Source organism: Parastagonospora nodorum (genome assembly GCF_000146915.1).
Source record: "Parastagonospora nodorum SN15 chromosome Unknown scaffold_6, whole genome shotgun sequence".
Classification (NCBI taxonomy): domain Eukaryota; kingdom Fungi; phylum Ascomycota; class Dothideomycetes; order Pleosporales; family Phaeosphaeriaceae; genus Parastagonospora; species Parastagonospora nodorum.
Window position 1 is genome coordinate 937317 of NW_001884554.1, and position 12776 is coordinate 950092.

Sequence of the window (12776 nt, forward strand, 5' to 3'; positions counted from 1 at the left end):
ATTGTTCACCACTCTCCGAAACCCGACAGTGGATAACAACACAAATAAGGCAAGACAATAAAACAATTGTGGATAGTGCAGGACAGAAAGAGTGTTAGAATGAATTAGACGAGGCGGAGATTAGAAATGGTCGCCGTATTTACGAAGAGCGGCTGCTTTTCCGAACCCTACGTTGTGGCACAACTGCTTGGCCAGGATTTAGTGCTGACAAGCATCTGCTTTCCCATGAATACCCAGTTTCTCAGGCCAACTACTTCGCTTTTCCGTGTCCTTCTGTTCATGATCTCAGACCCTGCTCGTCACTTTGCCTTACTCCTTGACCTTCTTCAGCGGATCGCGCTTGTACCTTGCTTTGGTCTGCATGCTTCGCTGGGTCGAAAACATATATTGGGAACTCTAGGAAGATGGTGCGTTTCAAGATGACTGGCAACTTCTCATAGATTTGAGGCGGGAAGGGAATGAGGATGCTGGTGCGCTGTAGGTATCTTTCGTATGCTGGCCAATTGGTACCCTTCTCATATCGCTTCTTGGCACCTGGACGCTCCTGTAGTGGCAGACCAGAGAGGAACATGAGGAGAGATGTCAGGAAGAAAGGTCCAAGAATCGATGCGTATAGTGCGGCGTAAGCACCTCCTGAGACGTAGTTGTTTGCTGCTGGCGCAACAGCGATGGTGAAGATGCCTGAGTTGTTCAGCCCAGTTCTTGAAGTAATACAAAGCGAACGCATAATTCTCTCGTAATCTTTTCGAGTCACTTACCAAATTGTACCATGATTTCGCCAAAATAATTAGGATGCCTAGTCCAAGCGAAGAAGCCCACATCACAGACTGCGCCATCGCTTCCATGTGCGCTTCGGAATCGGAACTTCTGGACGTCGGATACACTCTCGATGATGAAGCCAATCGCAAAAAGGATGACACCTGCGATATCACAGCCGGTGCCGAAGGCAGGCTGAGCGAACTGGGTCACATTTGGCGAGTTGAGGATCGTGACTGGAAGCGAGCAGGTCCATACCCAAAACATCTGGAAGACCCAGAAGCCCAGGAAGGACCAGAACTTATCCCGCTTATCATCGAACCTATCGTCTTTTCCGGTCTTTAGGATCCTGAAGAGCAGGAAGCCACTAAGTCTTGCGGCCCATGCCATGATGAAAATTGAAGCAACGACATTGCGCGCTTGGTCTCTGTTTCCGCTACATGCGAGCGTGAGGATGGCGAGAAGGACGAAATTGGTGCCTGAGATTATTAGTGCATGTCTTACGCACAGGATTGTTTCTTACTCACCACCGGCGAAATCAGTGAGTTTGTCGAATTTCAGACTGTAAGCCCAGGCGAAAAAGAATAGCTATAGTAGCAGAGATGCGATGTCAGCGATGCCTTGTATGTGAGTCACGTGACACTCATCTGCGAACAGTTTGCGCAACATGTTACCAGGATCTCTCGCCAGGGACTTACCTGATACCCAACAGTGACTAGAAATGTGATGGCGAGGTAGTAATTATCGAGGACATGAATGGCGCGTCCCATGGTGTCGATCGCTCAGCGTATCCTTGACGAGTGAAGTCTCGTCGCGTCGCACCGTGCAGGGCAGGCTGCTACATATAACAAACTTTCGCGTCCGCTGCGCCCCGAAGCACTGCTCATCGACAAACAATCTGACCGGCGAAGGATTACCAAGTGTGTGCACTGGCTTGAAAAGGGCTGAGAGACAGGGTCGATGACCTCATTAGGCCGCCAAGCTCGATTCGAAGCTTATTGACTCTGGCCCACGATCTTCCCATGGAGCACAGCATCAATGATTCCGCTGACCACACGTGAACCCTGAATAACACACCATGTCGGCGCCATTTGCTAATAGTTCTGCGCGGACCTTCGCATCTTCGATCCATCGATACGATAGTCCTCTTCCGCAACCTGAAACGAATGCAGTCTGAGGGTCTTCGCTTCTTGCACCTCGCGTGTCAGACTTCACGATCCTCGCACTGGCCAGACCATGGTGAACACGAATCGCGTACAATGTCGCTGCCGGATGCTTCATCCCTTCATAACCGGATCTTGACCCGTCCCATGCGACATGGGATTTGTGCGAGTAGCCGCGGGAACGGCCAAGATTGAAACCCAGCGCCTTCTTGCAAACACAATGGGGCAGGGTCTCCGTTTTACCCATACATAGCATGATGCTCGCACCAGGCTCCGTTTGAAGCTTTGGGCTTTTTTGTCTCAATCCGCTCTCTCGCCCAACCCTCTTCCATTCTTGCTGTCTGCTGTGCAGGTCGCGCATGTCTGCGACATTGCCTTTGATTCTACGACAGCTGCGCTGTTCATGCATTAATTAATAACTTTCTTCTTTTCACGTCGTGTCTTTGATATAAACTTCACGAAGACATCAGGATTTTCACCATGCGCACAATCAGACCTTCATGGGCGATACTCCTGCTAATCGGAGCAGTACGTGCGCTTCATCCGAGGACCTCATCAGATATACTGACCTGTACGCAGGGAGCCGCCGAAGCAGGACTGGATCTCACGAACGCGCCGCGATTTGCAGAAAAGAGATTTGATCACGCGGTAGATCCACTTGAGGGAGCACAAGGGAACAATGTGGAAGGGGTCGCGGGACCCGCCATCGAGGCACGAAACCCATTGGATGCCAGCGCTTTGCTGAATGGCCTCGGCCAAGGACCAGAGGGCAATACAGGTGGAAACAACAAGCCAAGTACCGGCAACATTGGCGGCGACCTTGCGAATCAGATTGCCGGTGGAGGATCTCCGAGCCTTGATCAAATCATTGGGGGTGTCAACGGACAAGGGAAGGGTGGTGCGCAGAACCAGAGCACATCACAAGAGCCGGGCAAGCCAAAAGGAGAAGGCAATGCTGGAGGTCAAGTGGCACCGCAGAACAGTGCTGGAAACGGTATTGTGATTCAGGTCGAGAAGACTACCATCATGGAGGCAAATGGTCAACAGATCCAGACAGATGTCGTTAAGGAGGTAGGAAAACAGTCTCCAGCGCCAGCGCTTGTCGAAGCACCACCTGCAGCACCAACTGCAGCGCCACCAGCGGCAGCTCAGCCAACACCCCCTCCGGCTCCCAAGGGGGAGATGTCCGCATCTCTGCCTGCTCCTATGGCAGCTCTACCATCCCCTGAAGGCAAGCCTGCACCACCGCCACCAGTTGCGATGGGCGAGATGCCTCAGCCGGGACCTGAAGGTAAGCCTGCACCGTCACCAGGCCTAGGCCCGGAAGGAATGCCAGCACCGCCGGCTCCTATGGCAGCTCTGCCACCCCCTGAAGGCAAGCCTGCACCACCACCAGCACCGATGGCTGGAATGCCGCCCCCGCCTGCTGAAGGAAAGCCGGGAATGCTACCACCACCAGCACCACCTGCTCCCGCAGCCGAGGTACCCAAACAAGCGGCGAACAGTACGGCTGTGATGGAGGCTGCAAAGTCTGCACCAGAAGCTCGTATTACCACGGTACGTTCGGTCTATTAAACTTGATTGCTCACATGCTAACATGACTCCGAACAGTCCGCCGAGGGAAACAAGGCTGAAGCCAGCCCAATCCCTTCATTTGCACTGATCACTTCAGTCCCGTCGTTCACTCTGGCACTTTCGTCAGCCAGTGCCAACAGCACCATGGCCGCCGGTGTTACTGTTTCGGCTGGCGGCGACTCAGCAGGAGGAGCAGAATCTGGAGCGAAATCATCTGCATCGGCAACCAGATCTTCTAAAGCGGGAGCTCCTCCAGGTGCAATTACCGTAATAGCCGGATCTGGATCGAATGCTACGTCTGCGAAAGCAGGATCTCCACCAGCGGCTATTACAGTGGAAGCTGGAGTGGGCGGCAATGCTACGTCGGCAAAGGCAGGATCTCCTCCGGCCGCTATTACTGTAGAAGCGGGAGTGGGAGGAAGTGCAACATCGGCAACATCAGGAGCTCCTCCAGCCGGGGTCACAGTGTCAGCGGGATCAGGAGGAATGGCATCGTCCACCAAAGCAGGATCTCCACCAGCAGCTATAACAGTGGAAGCTGGAGTGGGCGGAAATGCTACGTCGGCAAAAGCAGGAAGTCCTCCAGCAGCAATCACAGTTGAAGCTGGATCTGGTGGAAGTGGTGCCTCGGCCAGTACATCGTCAGCGAATGGAGCCTCGGCAAGCGGTGTAACTGTTGTCGCTGGTGGAGGCAGTGGCGCCGCTGGCTCGGGTTCCGCCAATGGGACGGTGACTGTTATCGCAGGCACTGGCGGAAAAGCCAACGTTACCAATGCAGAAGAGGCCGCTAAGAACGGTGGTTGTGCTTGCAAATGTAGCTGTCCTGCAGGATCCTTCCCGATGAATGCTCAGGCTCCTCCGCCATTCCAGCTCGGCTCCATGGTATCATCTGCCGCGAGTACTATGCAGACTGTAGTATCCGCATCTAGTGCTGCTCAAGAAGCAGTTTCGATTCCGTCCAGCAGCGCCGCAGCAACAAGCGAATCAGCGACATTAGCAAGTGAAGCTGCAACACCATCATCAGCATCATCATCATCATCAGCATCATCATCATCATCAGCAGCAGCAGCAGTAGGCGAAGCCATTTCGACACCACCAGCGGCTGCTAGTGAGGCCGTTGCAAGTTCAGCCGCTTCTACGACAAGTGAGGCCAGAAGCGTACCAGCACAATCCCAGATCCAGGGGAACACAGGGGCTGGAACGACAGTTGGACCACCACCTCCTCCTCCCGCAGCACAGTCAACCCCAGCGAACGGGTTGCCATTCAACATTGAGACAGTGCAGCTGCACAGTCGAGTAACGGTTAATCTTGGCAAGAGATTAGCTCAGCCGACGCAGAAGAAAAGATGGTGGTAGTTGGCGAGAGGCATGCGTTCTGGGAATGCTGCCATGATGTGATGCCGTGTGGCATGTGTAATAATCCGTCGTCCTCATTCATAGTACAAATCTATATACTTCATGTTTCCCATGGGCATTGCAAACCTCGACAACTGCTGAGTTGAGCTTGCTACTCTATGAGCCAATCAGCGTCGGCGCAGAGCGGCTCCGCACTGCAACATGTGAAGATGCCTACCAGGGACAGGGCCAAACGAAAATGATCAGAATCATTGCAGCGGTGCAGAGTGATGTACAATTAACTCGATCATTTCTGATATCGTAATCAGTGAAGACGATAGGCTCTCGAGATACCGAGTAGCCCTGGAGCTGCCGAGGTACAGCACTTCATCCTTGGCGGTCCGACTTGGAGCTGCGCGCGACAACAGAAAGACAGCATTCATTGATACCCTTTCGACACGTTGAGGCATTGCTCCATTGAACCGAGATGGACGCGCCAAATGGTGTGCCCCATCCACGCAAGAGGCGGCGGAGAAGACGGCTCGACCGGCCAGCGATTTCGGCGCGCCTGCTGCTCGACGACCGCATGAAGGGTGAAGTGGGAGTGCTTTCCGAGGACCTCTTCACCGACCTGTTCCCCGGCTTCAGGGCTTCTGGTGAGTAGTTGCGACTGGAGCACACCATGGGTATGGCTGACAAGGGCAGGAATCAACGGAGACTCTTCAGAGTCAGACGGCATCCAGCACGTCGCAATCACGCCGTGGCTTCCGAGCTCTGTCGTCGCTTCCCACAGCGTTCCGTGGACCATCCTGCCAGTCCGAATCGCCGAGAAAGACGAGTCCTCTACCGTGCGCCCGCATTCGTCGCTCCGCATTCCTGCGTCCTCGCTCGCGCTGCAGTCTTTCTCCCAAGTCCTGCACGCCCTCGCCCCGAACCGAACCCAGCGCCGAGATGCGCCCATCGAAGTGCGCATACACGACGTTGTGCCAATTGGCCTGGACACGGTCTACGTCAACCTCGACACGGAAGCGCTGCGGAAGCTGGACGAGGTGCACGCCAAGTTTGGCGGCGGCTTCACGGACAGGTCGAATGGCTCGATTAGGGGCCCGAAGAACCGCTATCTCGACGTGAATGGGGCGAAAGGGAAGGCGGCGAGGGTTGATCAGTCTGCACAAGAACAGGTCTGGAGAAATGCGGTGCGAGACGCTCTGCAATCGCCCACGGTACTGCACACCGGCGACCTGCTTCCTCTACCGCTTCCCGCGCATCCTATCACACATGCTGCGCCGCCACCTGCGAAGATCACCGCGTGCGAACCCGTGTCGCAAGGTCTCCTGCTCCCTAGCACGAGGATTGTTGTGCTTCAGTCGCATCGCAGCACCAAGCAAGCCGTCATCCTACCACCTTCGAGGCCTACGCCGGCAACCAACGGCTTCGGAGACGACGACGAAGCGGACGATACATCGAACGATACCTTCTACTCAGCCGCCGAAGACCGCTCCGAGTCCCGAACAACTTCCCCACCAGACGCAGAATCGACGGACAATCTTGACTCGGAGATGTCAGGCACAGACGGAGAGGGTTTGTCGGATGAGGAGGACATCATCTCGCTGAGTGCGCCGCTATTGCCGCCCCAGTCATCAGGCGTGCTCTCCTCGTTCACCTCAGCTACACCGCGGCCCGGCAACTATCTCGGTGGCAGGACCAACGGCATCGCGACGCCAGGATCGGTGTATTCCAGCTTCACCGCAACGACCGCACGAGGACCGACATCGACCAAAAGCAAGGTCTTCAAAACACAGGGCCTACTACAAAGCATACCAGATGACTTGGTCCATCCAAAGCCTGGCGGCGAGGACGACGATGAAGCTCGCGTCTTTGTTGACACCAACACGCTCGTCAAGATTGGCTGCTTCTCCGGCGATTGGGTCAAGATCGAAGCTACCGAAGAGCCATCCTCACATCCTCTGTTTGGCCTTGGATTCTTTGGCGGGGCAGTAGACGACGAAGACAACTCCAACTGGCGCCCCGTCCGCGTCTATGGCTTGCCAGAGAGCATGTCGAAGAAGATTGCGCGCTACCAAGTACACAAGACAGCCGACCGCGAGCGAAGATCCAGCGTCCCAACATTCCCCTCTTCGAGCACCTCGTTACAAGCTTACCTCTCACCTATCCTTTTAGCGAACTTGGATAGCCCTTCCCATATACGAATCACACCGCTAGCTCCTCACCATTCGTCACTACTACCTCGAGGTAGCGCTCTGGCGAAGCCTCGACTCACAAGTTCCTCCACGCCACCCTCCGCCAAAGAGGTCACCCTTCTCAAGGTTTCCACACCACTGTCATCTGACCGCCTGCTACAGCCTAGCTTGTTCGCTGCACTAAAGGAACACTTTGAGCAGAGGCGACGAGTTGTGAAGAGCGGAGATCTCATCGGAGTCTCAATAGACGAGTCTCTTGGCCGAGCGGTCTTCCAAACTGCAGCAGAAGAAGAGGCTGGCAGCGAGGAGCTGCTTGCTGTGTCTAGAAAGACTGCGAGTGAGAATGGCGCAAGTACCAGTGGCCAAAGCAAAAAGATGGTTGCATGGTTCAAGATCGGTAATGTGTCTACCTCGTCTCAATCTCCGCGCGATAGCGAAGAAGCCGATCTGTGGGGCGGTGCTGCGACGGTTGATGCTGCCAGCACTAAGATGGAGATGAACGGAAGCGAGCAGGGAAAGACGCCTGCTCCGATCAACAATGCATGGCAATACTACCTCGGTGCCAAGCGACCTCCGGTTGCCAGCTCTCAGAAGACAATGGCACTAGACGAGCTGCCGAAGCCATACGTCTCATCGCTTCGCAGACGACTGCGAGAGCTGATGTCCGTTGCCACTAGCCCAAGAGCCATACATCTAGGACTGCCACCAATAGCCGTCTTGATCACATCGACTCAGCGTGGAATTGGAAAAGCTACTGTAGCGACCAAGGCATGCGAAGATCTAGGCCTTCACACCTTCTCCATCGATGCTTTCGACATCGTCACGGAAGGCGGTGCAGGAGGTGGAGATGTCAAGACCGAAGGCTTCTTGAAAGCAAGAGCCGAGCGAGCCTTCACGTGCGGCGCTGAGTACACTGCTCTGCTCGTCAAGCACATCGATGCGCTCAACGCTGATCGGATGAACACTGCATTGAAGGAGATTCTGGCTGACTCTCGTGTCTTGGTCGCCACGACGACAGAGATCGATAAGGTGCCCGAGGGTATCCGTGGACTGTTCACACATGAGATTGAGATGTCGGCTCCGGACGAAGGCGAAAGAGAGGGTATACTGCGAAGCATCATTGAAGATGCTGGTATCAGACTGTCGCCAGATGTCGAACTGGGCAACGTGGCTGTAAAGACTGCGGCGCTCGTAGCAGGCGATCTCGTTGACGTCGTGGACCGAGCACTTGTCGCGAAACGTACTCGGGTAGAAGAACTCGCAGCAACCGCAACGAAAGCAGCTTCTTCATCACAGAGCGTCACAACACGAGACATTGAACTCGCCGGCGGCCACTTCAGCAACAGTCTCACCAAAGCGGATCTCGACAGTGCCGTCGACGCTGCGCGCAAGAACTTTGCAGATGCCATTGGAGCACCCAAAATTCCGAATGTCGGCTGGAAGGATGTCGGTGGTCTGACGCACGTCAAGGACGCAGTCATGGAAACCATTCAACTCCCCCTCTCTCGCCCCGAACTCTTCGCTAAGGGCATGAAGAAGCGCAGCGGCATCCTCTTCTACGGCCCACCTGGTACCGGAAAAACCCTCCTCGCAAAAGCCATCGCCACAGAATTCTCCCTCAACTTCTTCAGCGTCAAGGGCCCAGAGCTGCTCAACATGTACATTGGTGAATCCGAAGCCAACGTGCGCCGCGTCTTCCAACGCGCTCGCGACGCCAGACCTTGCGTGGTGTTCTTCGATGAGTTGGACTCTGTTGCGCCCAAGCGTGGTAATCAAGGTGACAGCGGCGGCGTCATGGACCGCATCGTCAGCCAACTGCTCGCCGAGCTCGACGGCATGAGCGACGGCGGCGAAGGCGTCTTCGTCATCGGCGCAACTAACCGCCCCGATCTACTCGACCAAGCCCTCTTGCGTCCCGGCCGCTTCGACAAGATGCTGTACCTGGGTGTGTCAGACACGCATGAGAAACAGCAGACTATTTTGGAGGCGCTGACGAGGAAGTAAGTCCATATCTAATTATCATGTGCTGTAATGGCATGTGTTTTGTGTTCTTTGCTAACGAGGAAATAGATTCACACTCCACCCCTCGCTCTCCCTCGCACGCGTCTCCCAGGGCCTGCCGTTCACATACACCGGTGCAGACATGTACGCACTGTGCTCCGACGCCATGCTCAAGGCTGTCACGCGCCAGGCTCGTGCCGTCGATAAGAAGGTTGCGGAATATAATAACGCACATGAACCCAAGATCACAATTGCGTACTTCTTCGACCATATCGCGACACAGGAGGATACGGCCGTTATGGTCACAGAGCAGGATTTCGTCGAGGCGCATGGCGAACTCGTGCCCAGTGTGAGCGCGGATGAGTTGCGTCATTATCAGAGAGTGAGGGCGCAATTTGAGGGCGCAGGGAAGAAGGAGGAGGGGGCGAGTAATGGGGATGCGAAGGGAAAGGGCAAGGCAAAGGCGATTGAGGAGGGTGTTGAGGCACTGGAGATTAATGGCTCGGCTGGGATGGATAAGGGAAAGGGGAAAGCGCCAGTGCAGCAGGGTCAGGGACATGCGAGTAAGAACAGTGTAGATATTGCCGAGGGCGGGTTTGGGGATGCGGCGGACGATGAGGATTTGTATTAAGATTGTGGAGCAGAGAGGTAACTTGTATCCCCATAGATGAGAATATAACCCCACTATGTGAGGTAATTACGCGAGGTTACCTCAGCTTTCAAGTAAACTACATTTTTGATGTAAAACAATGAAATGATTGAATCCCTGGTATTGGTCGTGCGCTGTAGCTTTTACTCTATAGAGAAAATGTACTTTTTATTGATAAATTATGTAAGCTTAGCTTATCTTTCTTACATAAATTATATCTCTCTGCTTTATACGAGCACTCAGACCTAGTCGCTATGGTCAGCGGTACTTCTGAAAAGGCAATCTCTAGAAATAGTTAGATTAGCAGGGCTACGTGATCAGCTTATTGTAGTATACGCTTGTTATTTTCCGAAGAGCTAGTGACTATTTGGCTATAGCGTTTAGCTATAACTTATTAAGTAGTATTTCTATGCTCGTCTGCTAATTACTATGATCCTAGGTACAGTGCTAGCGAATGCGGCTTCACCCTCGCAAACGCGAGCTACTAGCAAGTATACTTATCCTCATTCTCTATACATGACATCGTCAGTAGTTAAAGAACTGCTCTCATTTGTCAGACATCAGCCGAGCCACTGGTGTTATGTGCGTTTTCCAAGCAACAACCAACGACCGGATGGGATTACCCCGCTCTCCAGGAGCAGCTCACCTCTCACCACACCAACACACCTGTCCTGAAAATCGCAAAGGTTCATCATCATGCTATCCTCTCAGCACAGAGATCTGCTGGATATGATGATGCCCACCTTCTCGGGCACGGAGGATGACTTTGGAACAGAAATTCAGGAACAGTGTCCGCTCTCATTCGATCGCATCAACGAGGGCCAGATCCCGGCATAGGGGTTTTCCTTCACGTATGGGGGGATGTTACTTGTCTTTTCTGGCATTTAACTACCAGTTATCTGCAGCATGAGTGCCTCACACTGACCCCACCCAAGAGAACCACAGGGGTTGGCGAACAATTTGGGAGACCCAATGAGCAGTCCAAGTGTAACATCACCGGTCAGCTCATCGGTCAGCTCGCCTATCAGCTCACCATCGGTCAGCTCGCCGGTCAGCTCACCGGTCAGTTGGGGTGTAAGTGATAAAATGCTTGCTTTGAACCACAACAGCCGTTCACTTCCCTCAAGCTACTACCTTCTACTCAAAAAGTCGTGAGACATTCTCGAAATCTCTATTCTAAATATTCCAAACCTATCTGAACGGACACTTCCTGCCTGCTATGGACCGGAAATACGACTTCGGACGCGCTGAAGCTAAAGCTGCCACGTTTCGTGAAGCAGCGGAAGCAGTAATCAGCAATTTGAATTCTGCCAGACAGAAGCGAGAAGATCTGATTCAGCAGGCCGATCGTATAACAGCAGTTAAAGAAGAGAAACGGTTGCTTGATCTCGAACTAGAAAAGATCGAATCATCTACATCAGCTAGACAGGTAAAAGATCGGGCGGCTACGAAGCCAGATGCTGAAAAGAAAAAGCAGGAGTATCGGAAAAAGAAGGAAGAAAAAGGCAAGGAAATAGCGGACAAACGCCGGGAGCTAGAGAACCTTGAAAGAAAATATGAGAGAGATAGGAGGACGCTTGAGGAAGTGGAAAGTTGTATCGACGAACTGCAAAATGCACTGTATGTAATTCCTGGTGCAAAATTTCAAGTACTATTCAAGTAACCTGCTAACGGCATCTATCTAGAGCGGCCTACCGAGCGTGGCTAGACAATAATGAGTGACGTGACGGTGTCGCGATTGTCGCCAGCTAAGAGTCCAACGAATACCGCGCCTATCCCCAGAAGGAAGGAACACAAATTGAGGCCTTTTGTAATGAGTTTCCTTTGTTTCTTTGTAGTCAATTCACTTCAGTATCTTGCCAAAGACACTACTATATATAGTCTGTTGAATAAAAGCCCTCGGCGATATCTCTCCCATCACTAGAACACCAGATATGTATCCCCTTTAGGACACGCACGTGATAGCAGGAAGCGGACGTAACAAGCGGCTCGCGACACCCGGATGTTCATGACTTAAGCTATAATACAATTCAATACGAGCCGACTAGGCTGGAAGAAGGGCTACGTGATGCTACTGGGTTTCACTGGGCTTTGATATTGCCATTGGACTAACGTCGATCCCGTAGTTAGGAAAGCCCCCTCCCCTTAGGGAAACTGAGCGAGATACCTCAACTTTAATAACCCCCAACTCTATGTAAACGATAGAATAACCTAGAAGTCAGTACCTGTAATATGCAGGAGCTCTTGTTGTACATAGTAAACAGCTCATGTACTATAGATCAGGTGCGCGTCCTTATCTTCTCGCTAGATTTGTACGTCCTCTTCTTACAAAGCATAACAGCATTTGCGGCTTAAATCGCGTCTAATACATTCATGGCCCTTAATCAGATTAAGATAAGGCATCCAACGTACGTCCATGCGTGACGAAATGCCTCGTGTGCTAGAACTAAGCAATCAGCTTGCAAGAATTAATAGCAGTAGCTTTGGCATTCTCCTTCTCAGCACGCTTCTTCCTCGCCTCTTTCAAGGTCTTCGTAGCTCATTACCTTCGCTTTCCCCAAGACAACAGACCTGGTCGATCGGCAGGACGGAGTGTAGCTTCTTTATTCAACTTCGACAAGAACTGATTCTGATCTTCCAGGAGAACCTGTTTGGCGAGAGATACCTGAGCGGCATTTTTCAGTTTCTGTACGTGTCTCTGCAGGCGATGTTTGCCTGATTCGTCGGGAAGTGCATGAGCATCTTGTTGGGTTAAAGTATGTAAAGATATTAGACCTTCTGTTGTTACTGGCGTTATGGGCGTAGTCAACACCTCAACTTGCGGATGGGTCTCAGAGCCATCGCAGATTAGTACTCGCGGTCTTCCGTTAGCCTTGTTAGTGATAATTAACAGCAAGATGAAGGTGTCGTAATTTTATGCTGCAAGCTAATAATGTAGGGATGAATGTATAAATAATACTCACGTCTCAATGTTGCTTTGGAAAGACGGTGGGGTAGATACTAGGTTAGGGTTATGGTTTTCCCATGCCGGCACAGGGGTTTTCCTTCACGTACGTTGCGGCGCGGGGGGTGGGGCTCCCTTTTTTGTAACTGGGA

The 12776-nt window shown here is 52.8% G+C and overlaps 5 protein-coding genes across 5 annotated transcripts; 4 read left to right on the top strand and 1 right to left on the bottom strand.

Moving 5' to 3' along the window:
- Nucleotides 1-277: 277 nt before the first annotated feature.
- SNOG_04533 (hypothetical protein) lies at nt 278-1526 on the bottom strand (the record flags this gene model as incomplete). Its single annotated transcript, XM_001794896.1, has 4 exons — nt 278-681; nt 801-1235; nt 1284-1344; nt 1455-1526. 4 exons carry the CDS (start codon nt 1524-1526, stop codon nt 278-280), a joined length of 972 nt encoding a protein of 323 aa, XP_001794948.1.
- An 873-nt stretch (nt 1527-2399) lies between these two features.
- Nucleotides 2400-4850, top strand: SNOG_04534 (hypothetical protein; the record flags this gene model as incomplete). The annotated part of the gene is made up of 3 exons (XM_001794897.1): nt 2400-2447; nt 2499-3476; nt 3531-4850. The coding sequence occupies 3 exons, from the start codon at nt 2400-2402 to the stop codon at nt 4848-4850; spliced, it is 2346 nt and encodes a 781-aa protein (XP_001794949.1).
- Nucleotides 4851-5415: 565 nt separating this feature from the next.
- On the top strand, nt 5416-9662 carry SNOG_04535 (hypothetical protein; the record flags this gene model as incomplete). The annotated part of the gene is made up of 4 exons (XM_001794898.1): nt 5416-5485; nt 5535-6913; nt 7100-9030; nt 9101-9662. 4 exons carry the CDS (start codon nt 5416-5418, stop codon nt 9660-9662), a joined length of 3942 nt encoding a protein of 1313 aa, XP_001794950.1.
- A 714-nt stretch (nt 9663-10376) lies between these two features.
- Nucleotides 10377-10860, top strand: SNOG_04536 (hypothetical protein; the record flags this gene model as incomplete). Its single annotated transcript, XM_001794899.1, has 3 exons — nt 10377-10468; nt 10576-10754; nt 10790-10860. 3 exons carry the CDS (start codon nt 10377-10379, stop codon nt 10858-10860), a joined length of 342 nt encoding a protein of 113 aa, XP_001794951.1.
- A 39-nt stretch (nt 10861-10899) lies between these two features.
- Nucleotides 10900-11402, top strand: SNOG_04537 (hypothetical protein; the record flags this gene model as incomplete). The annotated part of the gene is made up of 2 exons (XM_001794900.1): nt 10900-11300; nt 11366-11402. The coding sequence occupies 2 exons, from the start codon at nt 10900-10902 to the stop codon at nt 11400-11402; spliced, it is 438 nt and encodes a 145-aa protein (XP_001794952.1).
- Nucleotides 11403-12776: the final 1374 nt, after the last annotated feature.